The sequence below is a fragment of the Cucurbita pepo genome, chromosome 8 (assembly GCF_057944985.1).
Source record: "Cucurbita pepo subsp. pepo isolate OVF chromosome 8, ASM5794498v1, whole genome shotgun sequence".
Lineage (NCBI taxonomy): Eukaryota > Viridiplantae > Streptophyta > Magnoliopsida > Cucurbitales > Cucurbitaceae > Cucurbita > Cucurbita pepo.
Genome location: NC_141805.1, coordinates 10232970 through 10249195, shown reverse-complemented (window position 1 = coordinate 10249195; position 16226 = coordinate 10232970). Strand labels below are relative to the sequence as shown.

The window sequence follows — 16226 nt, the reverse complement described above, 5'->3', positions numbered from 1 at the left end:
TTAATCAAATATATATAGGTTCAAAATGTGAGCTTAAATGATGATGATGATGTGATATAGTAGTAGAAAAGGTTTTTCATTTGTATGATTTAAAATGGGGTCTCCCACATAGGTGGAGGAAGTGAACATATTGTATACTAAACTGCAGGGATGATAATGTACACAATAAGGATTATAAAAGTTGCACAAACCAGCAGGCACCAACAAAAGAGGGTAAAAATAATGAATTGAGACAAAAAGAGTGCCATCTATAAACTCAATATACATCCCCTCAGATGGAAAAATAAGAAAATAAAGAGGAAAGGAACTTGTTATGTACCTGGTAAATTACACTAGACCTTCATAACCCACCAACCTTTTATAAAGCTGAAGCTTTAATCGAGTGCATTAGAATTAACACATGGTAGAGCCTCAGATGGAAGAATCGAAACACAGTAAAAACGCCCGAGGAAAAACGAACCTCCCCACCCAAATTTAAGCAAAAAATAAAAAGGGAAAACAAAAACTATATCACTGAATTCCTATTCACTACACACTAGAGAATAACTTCAAATAGGAGCTTTGTTTCTTCATACGCACCTCATTCGCATATGGCTAACATTTTCTTCCACAATTGGCCGAAGTGGGACTCTCTTCATATGGCTCAAGTTTTGTGTAGAAGATGCCTATGTTCAGTTGTATATTTTCACTGGTTTCTCATATGTGGCACGGTTCTGCAAACAAAATGTTTATGCAAATTTAACAATTATAATATCAAACATCGCCCCATAATCTCATACTAATATTTGTACTATGAAATTCTTGTTCTATATTCAGGCCTACGAAGAGTGCAAAAGTAGAGAACAACGTCCTTTTTGATAACCTGTTTGCTTTATATCAGTAAGGCTAAAAGGGTTTGCTACGAAGATAACCATAAAAGATGGTAAGAGACCCTCACATGATTGACAGCATAAGACCTCTTGGGAGTGTTGTCTGAGTGCTCCAACCCAAGGTACTGTTCCCAAGCACCATAAATGTCTCTCCTCTGTATTGTTTATTTGTACAGATTCATTACAATCAGTTCATTAAGTTAGACAACAAATAAAAGTGATCAAGTCAATACCAAGAATAACAGTTCTTAATCCATATCTTGAAGGGTAACTCAACTAAAACAACTGAGAACAAAACTTACAAAAATTACAGTTAAAGCAGAAAGTACCTGAAAACGATTGGAGACGATGTCAGATTCCTGCAGATATTCAGGCCGCCCCAGAGAGAAGAATGCAAATTTCCACTGATGAAATAAAGTTGGAAAAGAAAATAGCATTATGGTTCTAAAATAATTTGCATTAGGGAAAGAAAAAGCATTTCCACAGCAGAATGAAGGTTGAAGAAGCTTACCTTGGAGAACTCCTCATCTGGAACTTGAAGTTTCTTCTGTATGCGAACTTTCACATCAGCTAAGGTCTCACCTTCATGAATGACCAAGAAAAAGGGTTCTCCAAAATTTTGTACTTGCTGTTGAATAAACAATGTATTTTAAACAATATGATACAAGAAAGCTTTAAGAAGTCATGATAATCAAATTGCTGGAAGCAATTTCAGAAAACTCAAGATGAATATAAATTTTATACCATTTGGTTTTGGGCTGTCTCTTTGCTGAAGTGGTACACATGAATCAAACGATCCTGAGGACCAAGGTTTTTCTCCTCTTCGGGAATCTGATATTTTCATCAGAAATAATATGAGGTTAGCAACAAGTTTAGCACTACTAACAAACTGTCCAATTTCATACTCTCTAAACCATGACATCAGACAATATGGACAAAAAAAAAAAAAAAAAAAAAAAACTATAATTAATAATTTATTGATCAGATGGAAACATTTACCTCCTCCACACGTAGTGTCCAGTATTGGTCATTTATATTCTCAATTCTTTCATTATGTGGAAAAATCTGGGAAAAGGAACCACAGTTAACATTAAAAGCATAGGAAAAACAATATCATCACGCCCTAAACATCAACATCAACTTCAGACTAATTACATGAAAATAGCATAAAATATTCGATTCGAGCGTTCGTTAAAAAGCAGATGAAGATCTCATCAAAACTCAATCCAAGGGAACTTTCAAATTCCAAGTTTAGATAATCATTACCTTATAGATCTTATGATAGAAAACTTCAAGTAATCTTAGTTCTGCATCTGGACGAGATAACTCAACCTGTTTCAGGTGTACTAAAATAACATCACTGTTCAATGTGAAGGATCGTAAATGAACCAAGGAACAATATCAGAGAATAACTAGACATTGTTTCCCCCCAATCAAAACTTTGATCATCATGCTTCTACAAGTAATAATTGAAAGAAGATAATCCATACCTTTGTTTTAAGTAAATTAATAACATCACCAACGGTACTCTGTTTAGGTAATCTAATATTGTGAATAACCACCTGAAACAATGTAAACAAATTGGTCAAAGCATGATGACAATCCGAAAGGGGAAAATTGTGCAACAAACAATTAGCACCTCATCTTTTGTGGCATGATGAAAAGCAACCTTCAGATTTTTCAGACCCTGTAGTTCTGGTAGGGGAATGTCCAAGACTTCAAAATACAATATATCAGACATCTGTAAACATATAGCGCAAAATTCAGCTCCAAATCATGCAATTAGGCATACAAGAGTGAGTATGGAATTAAAATCCAGAAAAAGCTACCTGGTTATAATGTACCAACATATCTGACAAATGATCTACCCCTCGATATTTAATAGGCTGTGGCTTAGGTTGCTGAGAATAGCAGTTATGTGCAGTCAATCTGATTTTGGACGAATCCTCCAGTCCAATTCTTTGTGCTACCTTTTCTGCCACTTCATCATAAGTGTGATTTTTTGACCTATAGAAAGAGAAGTTATGCACATTGAACTGTGTCAACTTTGACAAATCTCAATTGAAACTATAAAATTTCAGGAAATACTTACAGCTCTAAGCAAAAATCGTCCTCCTTGGGTCTCTCTAGAGTTCGAAAATGAACAACCTGGAATGCAGAACACCACATACAGGCATCATCCAATGTGTATCACTATCATTTTACCAGTCAATCTCAAGCAACTACTGTTACACATAGCTGATATAGACAAACAAATGCAGCACCAGCAACAGTAATATAAGATTGGCATAAACATTTCAACACTTGGTAAGGATTCAGCCTATAGTGAGAATTAATCAAAATGAAATCCAATTATGGTTAATTATTTAAAATCAGCCTATATCGTAACAAGGTGCTTTAAAAAGATCATCCTTGTTGGTTATTATAAACCTTATAAATAAGACGGGCTTGAAGGAAAATAAAAAAAAAAAAAAAAAAAAAAAAAAGAACTTCAAGTGCCTTTTAACATAGTACAGATAAAAAGTTCTCACTACCACAATGGGTCCTACTACTCCAGATCTAATAGCTTTCCACAATCGGTATGATTTCATTGTCATTAAACACAACCACCATAAATTTTCCTATATTCCAAAAAATCTGATTTGCATGTCTAATATGTGCCAAAATGTTGCGTCCCGTTTTTCTAATCCTACAAGACAAGTAACCTGAGTTAAGGGTGTGACGTTCACAACAAAATGAAAAACCCGAGTGTAATAACCATAATATAGTAGCAATGCCAGCCGTTTCCGGATTTGTACCTGACGATTATGTACATACTCCAAAAATGAAGGAACATCGGGGTATCTGCATTCTTCACTTATAGGGGATTTCTGAAAGCAAATAATATCCCCATCCTCAATCTGCAAAAAACAAAGAGATGACAGATAAGTGGCAATGATATGCACAAACACAATCATATGGGCAGTAAGCAAATACCTACCTGACTTAGTCGAAATGAAGTCCTTTTATCTAGATGTTCACACATGACACAAGGTTCAAACTTTATTTCCTGAAGATCAACAAATGAACTTCTAAGAATGATTTATAGATGAATGTGTCACTTGGAACAAAAACAATTGAGGAAAGAAAAGGCAAAACATATCATAAACATACCTCAAAAAGTTCAATCTCTTGAGCAGGATCAAAGCCTGCCATTTTATTTAGTTTTTCCAAAATTTCAATAGGCTTCGTTGAACTCTTCACAAATAGCCTACCTACATATCTGGCACGGCAAAAAAAAAAAAAAAAAAAAAAAAAAAAAAAAAAAAAAAAAAAAAAAAGAAGGAAATATGTCATTATCCAGAATCAGAAGTTAACAATGATTCACTCACGGGAAGACATATCATATACCTTAACTCCACTTTCTCGGGGTCATAAAGCTTGAAGAAAAGCAGAATATCGTCTTTATTTTTTTCAGGTGGAACAATAGGATGCAGATCCTGAAGCATGAAATCAAATTATTGCAGGGATTGCAAGATATTATTATGCATACAAAGTGCACACAGGTGTCTCCATCCTACCCCCACCCCAATCGAAATTGTCTGACTTTATGATTGCAGGACTGATGTTATTAATATAATAGGAAAACTACAAGTTACATCCATGTATACATGTAGTTACTAAAATCTGAAACTGTAGCCTCACAACCAAGAATAACTTAGAACACTTTGCAGTATGAAAGATCTATAAATACTATTACATTAATTGTTATAATTCTTCTTAGTAACTGAAACAAACTTATTCCATGAGTAATACTTTTTTGTAATTTTGTTTCAATAAGAAACTGAGAAAAGATTAATAAATCTAGCCAACCACATGGATATTTTAAAACCATTTTATAATTTTTTTTTTTAAAAAAAAATCTAACATGGTGTACTTTGCAATTAACATTACCACAAACGAACTTGTACGCATGTAATATCTGTGCTGCGTATACAGAAAATATTACAAGTACTAAATAATATGGGTCATGAGTGTAGCTAAATCAAACTAAAAGTACCTGAACAATGGGTTTAAAGATGAGATATCAGGTACCCAACACCCCCCCCCCCCCCCCCCCCCCCCAAAAAAAAACAAAAAAAAAAAAAAATACAAGAACTGTTACCAATCCGAGCTCCACTTCCAAAAACAACTTCAGTTCTGCATTACTAGCTTTGTTGGATGCTTCCCTCAACTGCCCAACCTGAAAAGTCAAATTTACCCATTAGCCTGAACTGCATGTTAGACCAGAACCATCAGCAAACCATAATGGCCAGCTACAGCAAGAATTGCAGGCAAATCCAAGAAAGTATGAGATGTACAGGCATTAAAATGTCAATCTATCAGTAGCAAATAGCATGATGGTGACATGAAAAAGAGTGTATAATCTATCTGTTCCCTATATTGACAACAAAAAACACCAAAGTTTAAGAGTCAAGCGAAAGAATTTATTAAAAGAAACTATAATTTTAAAATATTATAATACATAGGATCAGAGAAACAATGTTTGGACGTTATAATTCATATCACAACTAGATGCTGGCATGTTAAATAACCCTGGAATTCATTTTCTTACTAATTAACAATACATTAAAAACATAATAAGAAAAGAAAAACCAAAACATAAGATACTGAACAGTGATTTCAAGATAATGAAAATGACAAATGAATCGTCCTATGACAAAAAAAGACAAGCATTGTGCTTGTGCCTACTAAATAGAATTCTGGGACATTGCAAAAGAATATAAGGATAGAGAAAATTATTACAGATTGTGATTCTTCTTGCAGAGTTAATGGCCGATTAGGACGATACGTGTGATTTTGTCGCTTTGCCCAAATCCAATACCGCTGAAATTGCACTGGTATGCCGAACTCCTTGGCAACCTCCTCCTGCACACCACCACAAATCAAATTGGAAAAGGAAAAATTGTCATTTTTTTTTTTTTTTACAAGAAACAAACTAATTCATCGAAATAAAGAAAAGGAACAAAAGTATTCAAATAATACAAACTCCAAAAGAAGTAAAAAGAACATAAAAAAACACTAGGGATAAGACAAGAAAGCATCCCAATTAATAAAATATCATTACAATAGAAATTGAAAGATAAACTTGGATAAACACCATAAAGAACTCAATTAAAACACCATATAAGAACAATTAATAAAACACTATACAAACTGATCCCAATTAGTTCAAGGCTTCCTAATGGTGTTTTATTCAAGTTTATCTACCGCACAATAAATAGCTTGCATAAAACACCATTATGAAGCCTTGGAAATTAGCTGAATCAAATCAATGTTCTCAACATCTTCCTTGAGGAAAAAGCAAAATTATATAAGCATGAAAGACATGATTAATACCAAACAAAAGAGCCTGATCTTCCACCAAGTGAAGGAGAAAAAAAAAAAAAAAAAAAAAAAAAAAACAGGTTAAAATGTACAAAGACAAAACGATTAATCAAAGAAGGTAATAATTACAAAAATGAACAGACAAACTTGGAGTGAGAACTCCACACAAGGCGTTATAAGTAATAGACTTGAAGAACTAGTTTTTGAGCATGGAATACCAAAGATGTCAAAACAAAGACCATCATCTGAATAGAGGAATGAAAGCCATAAACACAATTATATTTCTCTCTCAAAATAAATGAGAACAAATTAAGGGAAGACAAGCATTGAACAATCAATATGGAGGAGAGTTTAAAAAGCTAGGAGGAGTCATACGCAACATTGAGGTTTCCCGACTAATGTCAGTTTTTAAAAGACAGTGTACCTTGAAAAGATTAAACGGTATCTGTTTCTGAATACGAAAACTGTGAACTTTGTCATGATCAACCAGATCGAAATATATGTCCTTTCCTATTTGTTCTTGAAGGTCCACATCTCGTGCAACCTACCAGCATAATCAATTCGATCAGGCACAAGTTGTTCAGATACCACCATGATCCATAATAAACTACCAGTATCTTATTTCACAGTTCAGCCTCGTTTATTATAGGCCAACCCTTGGATGATCTATATTGCCAAACGTGAAATAGAGTGAGAAGCTACAACCTTGATAATAGCATAGAGATGGGCCTGCGCTTTATATCTTCTCTTGTCTTCCTTCTCCTCTTGCTCTTTCTTTAACCTTATCTGTATGATGATGAGAAAAGTCAGCTGGCTTCCACATATTTCCACACTTTATTAGAAGTCATTAGTCACAGAGAAACAGTCAAAATAACTAAAATTACCCTAAGGTGTTCAGCTATGTCTTTCTCATCCACATTGCAAATTATTTTGTCCTTGTCACTTTCACGGATGTACACAAGCATATATGCATTTGAATATTTGGTGAACTTGAAGGGAGTGTTGTTGAAGCCAGGGTTGGTCTGGGGCAACTGTCAAACAAAGTAAAAATTGGAGTGTGGAATAAAACCAAGTTAATATAAATTGGACAAACAAGCAAAGAACTTAATTAAGGGGAAAGCGAGACAGATTCATTAAGAAAGTTACATCACCTCTTCCTCGCCACCATATTGCTCTTCTAATGCTCTCTTCGTATCTTCTTTTGTCACACGCTCATCATCAAATTTGTACCTTAAATAAATTAATGAAACTTGAACCAAATAACTTACGTAACAAAATAGTACTCATGATATGCATTGTAGGCATGTTAAAAGTGCAAGTCAAGAAACTCAAGAAGGAATAAATAAACATTGTGAATAAAAATCCCCAAAATAAATAGTCAGAAAATAAAGCAAAAATACATTTTTTTTAAATATCCGTGAGTGTTCAGGCGCTAGATACAAACTAACAAACAATAAAAGCAAATTAACCCAACCCTAATGACTTACTAAAAACATAATATAATATAATATAATATTATCCCATATCATTGTCTCATTCTCATATATGCCCACGGGAACTCTACCCTATCCTCAGAAAATCTTGTACCGATACAAGGATAAATAAACCGTCGTTAAAGAAGAGTAAGAGAAATCCCCTCTAAAGGGAGGCGGAAATTTACATGTCATGGTTAATGGATTTTGAAATAGGACCTAATCATGGACAAAACATACAGATAATTCTGACTCACAATAACTGGACAAGTATGAGCAAATAACATCTGTGTGCACTCTTCCACATACATTTACCATGTACATATGTGCAAGGGCCCACTTTTTCTTTTCTTATGAAATGTCAATTTTGCAAGAAGAATGAGTGGAAAGAATACAAGGGGAGTACATAAAATCCAACTCAAATAAAAGGAGCCAGACTAAATGTACCCACATATATGTCTGCGAAGAGACAGTACACATTTGAGTGACAAAGGAAATGTCTGAAATTTTTCTATGAAAATCATGCATACAACTGAAATTTTTCTATTCGTGATTGTGAGTGATACCCTTTTTCATTTCATTCATTAATTGATTTTTCATTTTAAAAAAAAAAAAAAAAAATCATGCATACCACTGATCAGATAAGGTTGGCCTGATAAAAGCATAATAATGCCCACCATGGACACCACCACTATGTACCAACACACTGCATCAGAAAATTAAAACAAGTTAAGAGGATGATTCTTCACATTTTAAAATTCGGTACAACTATATGAAGAAAACTAAACATAACAGGAACAAAATATGGAACAAAATATGAAGCCATTAAAAGCAGCAAGGAAATCATTGCTCCTTTAAGATGTACATGCATGGAAACGGTTAAAGCTTGACAATATGAGTTTAGTTTTTGGATGCTCCATAAATGAAGAGGGAGGGGTCAAAGGGACAAAATCTGTCCTTGGAATTTAAGTCCGAGCTGCTGTGTTTTGTGCCTGATGGATCTTCAGCCAGCTAATTCTTTCATGCCCCTAGAGCAGAAATCTATTGGCTTTGTATGAAAGGCTTTGGGGTTCTTCATTAGAAGGCTGTAAAAGAATATTTTCTGATCTTCTCTGAGATCATGACTCAAAGAGGAACGCAAAAATTCCATAGATGAAAGTGGTCAAGTCAATAGTGCAGGGTATTTAGACAGAAAGAAACTGATGCTTATTCGAAAGCACAAGCTTATTCACGAGAAAAGGTTTGATCTTGTAAAACTAAATGTAGTTCTGTGGTTTTCTCTGTCCAAAGAACTTTGCAATTACTCTTCATTAAAATTAATTCTTGTTGGGAAGCTTTCTTTAAGAGTTAGATTATGCTCATCCTATCTTAGTACTTGCGTTTTTTGCTGTGGAAGATTTACTTTCACACCAGAAAGGGGTTATTTTGTTCAAATTGTGTTTCTTAGTAATGTAAAATTTATAATTCATTGTGAAATTTTCCAGGAAAAATGAATCCGGAAATAAGAAAATAAATCTATAGAAATACAAAGACAACATATTGAAAAGTTGATCACCCTAAACATCTTCGTTAAAAACTCCCAACACAAAGCACTACCATGGCTATACCTATGAAGTGTGTAAAGGTTGCGAACGCTCCTATCTGCTTCAGGCGATAGATACTTGCCATTCTCCCTATCAAGGTCTAGTTGAAGAGGAAACTCATAGCGGTCATTTATCTGCATGTCAAAATCACTTAAATATGTTGTCTGATGCAAAACAGCTGAATGAAAATTTGATATAAGAGAGCAACATTCCTGCATACATAGGAAAAAGAGACGAGAAAAGAAAGAAAAATAATTGACTGTATATTGCAGATCCAATCAAAACACATCATGTCAGTCAACCCAATTGTCTTTTACCTCCATAAGTTCTTTGAACGGGCCCACCAGTAGGTTGGGCCCATAAATCCAACAAGTTTCAAACAGAAGGTTCCTTCACAGATGAGCCTTAATCTCAAATTTTTGCACCCTTTTCACCACCTCATATTATTTATGAGGCTTTAAAACTATGTTTCCCTTGGGAAAAAACGCTTGGTATGAACAAATAGATAAATTGACATGACATTGACTTTCGAATGTTGTTGAAACGTAAGGGAGACAGTGAAAGTGGGCTTGATTCTTCTCAACAGATGGAAACCCTCGTTTGGTTCAAAAAAGTTGATGCAACAAAGATCACAATCAGTCCTCTCTAATTTATTGTAGAGGGCAGGGTTACAAAATGGTCATTGAGTGTGCTGGGGAAAAGAGGAACCAGAGGTATCATGGTATCATTAGCGAGTTGGCAGATAGGAGAGGGAGGGGAAGACCCATTCTAAAGTTTCACTTCCAAGCATTGTCAAGGCCAGGACCCTTTGTTGAAACGTCTACTAATTTTGATGTTAACACTCCAAACCGTTCAAAGAGGGCATCACCACTTCCAAGACTTTGGAATCCTATTCAAGAGAGAGCAAAAACCAAATTCCGGAAATTTATATAGGTTTAAGCCTGAAAAAGGTCAGCAAATTCAAATTCTCAACTCATAGTCATAGTAATTCAAAGTATGCTCATTGATTTCCCAACATAAGTTGAGGAGTAATGTCCTATAAGATAGCTTCCTCTTTTTCATTTCAAGTTCTTGTTTCTTATAAAATAATATACAGATAAAAGTAAAAAGAAAACTTCGAAGATATACAATAATTATTAATTGTTATTCAGCCCTGTAGAAGAAATGAAAACAAATGAAGAAAATAATAACATATTGATTAAAAAAAATTATCAGCATTCAAATCCAAGTATCTCCACCATCAAAACAATACACGAGAGCTACTAAGATATAGAGAATGGATGTATGCAAGAGTAATTAATGCTAAACCATGCCATGGTATGTTTCCATTACTGACCTTCACCATTGTGTCCCGCATAAAATCATATTCAAACCTCTTCAGCTGAAGTTGGAGGACTGGAGGGAAGTCAATAAACAAGACACCCTTCTTAGCTTCCTGAAACAAACATTAATTCATGCAGGAAAAGTAAATTAAAAGAATTACTTCCTCAGATAGCTCAAGAAGTTGAACTGTCTCATATTTCTAGAATACTAGATTCAAGAAGGATTCCAGTTTAAACTTTTTTTCGTGTGGTTGTTTGCAGAAACTAAGTTTATAACATAAACCAAGTGAATTCTAGATAATTCAAAGGCTACATAAGAATGGGTGTTTCCCCACCTAGTAATTCCTATAAACCAAAAAGAAAAAGAGAATGAAAAAAGAAAAAGAAAAGGGAAAGGGAAACAATGGGTTTTCCCTACCTAGTGGTTCCTATAAACAAAAAACACAAAAATAGAAATTATAAGGATGTAAGCAAAAAACAAACAATAAAATCTGGACAATTATTCGGAGAGCAAATGAGCCACACATACCCAATTGATAGGTTGCCAACTTTTCAGATATTAAACGTAAAATGATTTTAAAAAAGACACATAAATGAATGAAAATAGCTATGCTTTCATTAGAAACAACACCAGAAATAAGAAAGAGAATTACATCAGGTCCTACTTATCCTGACACAAAGTCTCAAAATTTTCTTTATCGTTAAAAAGCCACAATATACAAAGAAGTACACCTTGGAATGACAGTCCTTAAACAACAACAAAATAGACGTAAATACATGCAGATACGAAGGTTTGAATCAAATTATCTACAGTACGAACCTGCAAGCCATGCTCTTCTGCATGATACTTGTTATCACCCTCAAGACGTTCAACTTCCACATACTTATCAAAAGATGCATAGACATCATTACAACCTTTCACATCAAGCTGGAGATCTGCCAAATCCACCCAAAGAAAAATCCAGCTAAACGAACTTAAATCAATTCAAAATTTCAAATAGTGGTTTTTAAACCAGAAGTACCATAAAATGACTCCTTTCTCGTAGATTTGTAGTCAACATTAATGCATTCAATGTAATTCATGTGATGTCCCTCAAATAACTGCTGTATTGTCCCCTCCACAACAGTTCCCTGGACCAAAAGAACAATTGTTAAAGAAAAAGATGAATAAAATAACATGCACACGAGTCATGTCAAAAGATATTGAGCCAAGTCAATGCATATAGGATTGTCTATATTTTATAAGCATTCATAAAAGAAGCAAATTCTAGTATCATGTACCATACCTTCATTTTATCTTCAAGCTTTTCACACAAAACCCTATTGAGTTCTTGCACATCATGTTGCATAAAAGAATCATAAGTATCCCATCCAAAAGATTTAGTAAGTTCTTTAGTCGCAACACTGCTGGCATTAAATTGAAGTTTATAGAACAAACTTTGAAGAGCCAAAGGGATGCTTCCAGAAGGCATGTCATTCTCAGTTGTCGGCATATGGTAAACAGCCTGTATATACAGACTCAGGAATTAAGAAACCCGCCATAAGACAAATAAAGGAACTTTGGAACGTTTTCATACCTTTCTGAAGTAAGGTATATGGTAAAGTGTCTGAAGAAGAGAATTCATGTAACAAGTTGCCCCTTGGTTCTTAAGACCCACAAATCCAGTTTCTTTCTTGGAATCATATGACCAGTAATCAAGAACTTTACGAACCAGAACCTCAGCTTCAACAACACATGTGTCATTTACAAGGTACCCTCGACTAGGATCATAAAGATCACTAAGAGGCATGAATGATGTAAAACCCCAATCACTTTCTCTAGCATTGAATTGGTGCTTTGTGTCTGCATAGTTAGACATGAAGAGAAAAATAAATAATTGCTTAATCCCAAACAATAAAGTTCGCATAAACATGTGGTCCCACTTTTCCTTCATGCACTAAATTCTTCAGTTAAAAGCAAGATCCTAAATAGGATATCAGGCTTCTGGTCAGTTAACAAACGCATCAAAATCGCAACCGATTGAAGCGAAAAAATCGATGAAATAAAAAACGGGATGTCAACTAATTTAAGTGCCAGGCCTCTTGAAAACACTAGTTCTCTTACTTTCTTGCTAAATGTGGACCACATCATTAATAGCAAACAAGAAACACTTAAAATAAAAGTAATCTCCACTAGCCAAGAGGCAAATAATTTATTTCTATGAAGTAGTAATCTTCAGCCAATATATAATAGGAAATTGTGGGGAAATAAACATAAATAGATTTGGTCCAAAGAAAAGTCAATCTAAAAGAAGGAAAAAAAAAAAAATCATAAATAATGCAATTTTTAAATCTTCCTCTGAAAAGATGAATACATGCTTTTATATAATAGGAAATTGTGGGGGAATAAACATAAATAGTTTTGACCCAAAGAAAAGTCAATCTAAAAGAAAAAAGAAAGCAAATCATAAATAACACAATTTTTAAATCTTCCTCTGGAAAGATGAATACATGCTTTTTAGAAAATGAAAGGAGAAGTAACCAAGTAGTTATGTCATAAATATACAAAATAAACACAAACATAGAACTTTTAAATACAATTCAATCATCCTCAAAGTTTTTTTAAAGAATTAAAGTACAAGTAACCAATTGGTACCCTCGAGGAGCTCACATGATTCTTAGATTTGGCCTCTTGATCCTTCAAAGTCTTTTACTGAAAGTTCTTTGATGGCAGATCTGATTCAATCCAATGGTCCAACTTCTAACAACTTTTACTCTGTTCTTTAGAAAGATGTCTATCCAAAGAAAATAAAGGCTTCTTTGAGGGAACCTAGTCATGGGAAGTGTTAATACTGTTGATTGTTTACAACGACAAATGCTGCAATGTGCCATATCTCCTTCTCGTGTGCTTGTCCAACAACAAGACTCCTGCAGAACCCATTGTTTGCTGTTCCTTTGCTTATGGTTGTTGGACTTGTATGCCGGAAACTTTTGGTTGGAGTATGGCTTTAACTCATAATCTTTTTGATCTCTTAGCTTTGATTTTTGTGGCCATCCTTTTCATGGTCCAAAGAAGATTTTACGGTTAGCTTGTCTTGGTCTCTTTGGTGCGAGAGAAATGGCCGAATTTTCAGAGATATGGTCACCAATTTTTAAACTTTCATAGATTTGGTTGTCTTTAATTCACTCCATTGATGTAAATGTAAACACCCTTATTCATATTAAAGTCTTTCGCCCTTTAATTATCAATTGGAGATCTTTCACGTAATACACCTTTTTGTGGCTAGGAGTGTTTAAATCTTTTTTATTTCATTCAATCAAAGAAATTGTTCCTCCCCGCAAAAAAAAATACCATTCAATCTTACAAGGAATACAACAAACTTACAAGGAAGAAGGCCTTTGTGTAGACCTCAAATCAGTATTAACAACTATCGTCTTTTGTCATATTGATATCCAAACATGAAATTTCACAGTACTTTCCATCTCTTTTCAAAATCCAAACATAGGTTAAAGTGTCGTTGGTCAAGAGTTTGAGAAATTTTCTGCGGGAGGTCGTTGAGGAGAGAAGTGACTGGCATTTAGCTAATGAAGTATTGTACCGAGCCATCTGAGGGGGGTGGTCCATTGGGAATAAAAGGTTAAAATATTTTACTTCTATCAAAATAGTTCTGGCATTATTCCTTTGAATCTTGAGGCATAAGGTACTCTAAGTCCTAATCAGGGTCATTGGACACCATTCATAACTCATAAAAGGTGATCCAATGTTGTCTGAGAACTCTAAGGAGGCTACTTCCTTTCATCACAATTTCCCTTCTTTATTTTGAAGCCCTTTCCAAAAATTTCCCTTGTTTGGACGAGGAGAGGATTCCATTTTGATTTTCATATCAAAAAACCTTATTGATTGTGAGATTGATGAATTAGTTCCACTCATATCTATTATTCAAACTGTCAACTTCTTCCCATGTACAGAAATCATTGTGTTGTCCTATAGAGTACAGATCCTTCCGGAATCTTGGCTTGTAAGTTGTTATACATTCGTTTGATTTCTAATCTTCTCCTTCTCCTTCTGTCTTTGGTACATTTTTTTTTTTTTTTTTTTCTCTAAGACTACGATTTGAAAGATTTTTTCTTTCTCCAATAACTTCGACGGTCATGTTGGACATTTAGTATCATTTTCTATATTGGTGAACTTGAAACAAATAAAGAAGTAAAAAACTTGGTGAACCATTTGGGAAAAGAGGGAGAAAACATATGAAAGCTAATTGCCCATGCTTCAAAAAGGGGGGAAAGAGAGAGTCTGAAAAACACAAATATTTTTGTAGTGCTAGTTTTCATTTAATACTCAACATATCAATCGACAAGTGATTAAAATATTTCCCTTACAAGCGATTAAAGTACTTACCCTTCCGTATTGAATACTTTTTATGGACCTGATTAACCACAGCCAAGCTGAATTGCGAATATCTACTCCAACCATACGGCAACGTTGCAGAGTCTGCAACATCCAAATACATTGACAGGTGGTCCACGTTGTTTCCCTTTGGAAAAACTAATATCCGCCTGATGAAACCAACAAACTCAAATCAACTACTAGCTACAGCACTAAATGGCCCAAATTACAATCTCGCAAATGAAAATGAAATAAAGAACGTACCATTTATATCCGCCAACTGAAAACGTATCAGAATAATACTTTTTCATGTTTAACCTAGAGAAGTTCTCAATTCTCCATGTGAATTTTATGGGTGGGGGGTCCTCCACTTGCTGGTTCTCCACGGTGCCAGAAGGCTCCACTTGAGCTGACATAAACCAATCGCGAAAATGCAAAAAAAACAGATCAATGCCTCAACACAAAATGGGATCATCACATGATGAAACTGAAGTCACACCACCAAAAAAAAAAAAAAAAACCCCCTAAACATCCCCTCTTCCAGTGAATTGTAAACGCATTAACTTCAAAACCATAGCGAACTAAAAAGATCATAAAATTCAAATAGTAGACTAGTCAAGCAGGCTAAATATAAACCTTCCATCGGCTGAGGACCCTCCACTACATCCGAATGCGGTACAAGCATCCCCTCATCTTCTTGCTGCAAAACAAAACACGCAAATCAGATCTTCCAAACGATGAAACTCAAGCCCACAAAGACTGAATCGAAACCCTAAAGCTCTAACAATCTAACAAACCAAGTTATTGAATTCTCAACTCAATTTTTCGTCCGAACCAAAATCAAATCCCTAAGATCAAAATTCAAAGAACAGCAAATGATACCAAAACAAACAAACAAACAATCAAAAGACGACGACGAGTACGAAAAACAAAAAAAAAAAAAAAAACAAGAACAGAAACTGAAATAGATTAGCTAAATTACATCAAGAGGTGGAGGAGTCATCATAGTCATTGACGGAGAGAAGATGACAGTCCGATCGATGAATCACAGAACAAGCAAAACACGTATAACTTGAAACAGTAAGAGAAAAACGAAGGCCAAAAAGAAAAAAAAAAAAAAAAAAAAGATCCTGCAACACTCGAGCGAGCGAGCGAGCGAGAGAGAGAGAGAGAGAGAGAGAGAGAGAGAGAGCTGGTTCATAAAAATAAATAAATAAATAAAAAATGAAAAATAGCCTGTAATT

The 16226-nt window shown here is 34.5% G+C and overlaps 1 protein-coding gene across 2 annotated transcripts; it reads right to left on the bottom strand.

Moving 5' to 3' along the window:
- Positions 1-208: 208 nt before the first annotated feature.
- Positions 209-16122, bottom strand: LOC111800769 (ubiquitin C-terminal hydrolase 12). Of its 2 annotated transcripts, XM_087126056.1 has the most exons (32): positions 15965-16122; positions 15619-15682; positions 15247-15391; positions 14995-15152; positions 12191-12456; positions 11900-12118; positions 11636-11744; positions 11434-11549; positions 10628-10726; positions 9316-9425; positions 8340-8414; positions 7388-7466; positions 7121-7267; positions 6942-7022; positions 6661-6780; positions 5655-5777; positions 5014-5091; positions 4260-4348; positions 4023-4131; positions 3850-3918; positions 3668-3769; positions 2962-3017; positions 2699-2876; positions 2509-2610; positions 2360-2431; positions 2136-2201; positions 1869-1934; positions 1614-1700; positions 1381-1497; positions 1199-1273; positions 938-1024; positions 209-713 (listed from the first exon to the last, which is right to left on the bottom strand). In XM_087126056.1, the coding sequence occupies exons 1-32, from the start codon at positions 15992-15994 to the stop codon at positions 672-674; spliced, it is 3336 nt and encodes a 1111-aa protein (XP_086982182.1). In that variant the 5' UTR covers positions 15995-16122; the 3' UTR covers positions 209-671. The 2 variants fall into 2 exon arrangements, with proteins under 2 accessions (XP_086982182.1, XP_086982183.1); XM_087126057.1 differs by lacking the exons at positions 209-713; positions 938-1024; positions 1199-1273; ... (1 more) ...; positions 1614-1700; positions 1869-1934 and having other exon boundaries at positions 2136-2215.
- Between the last annotated feature and the right edge of the window lie 104 nt (positions 16123-16226).

What these genes read in the sequence shown, in the direction of transcription:
- LOC111800769 (XM_087126056.1), bottom strand. Translation starts at nt 15,994, where the DNA reads ATGACTATGATGACTCCTCCACCTCTTGAT. An exon ending in GGGTCCTCAGCCGATGGAAG is followed by an intron (nt 15,392 to 15,618) that starts GTTTATATTTAG and finishes GGTTTATGTCAG; the next exon opens with CTCAAGTGGAGCCTTCTGGC. An exon ending in TCTATCATAAGATCTATAAG is followed by an intron (nt 1,935 to 2,135) that starts GTAATGATTATC and finishes TCCTTTTCCCAG; the next exon opens with ATTTTTCCACATAATGAAAG.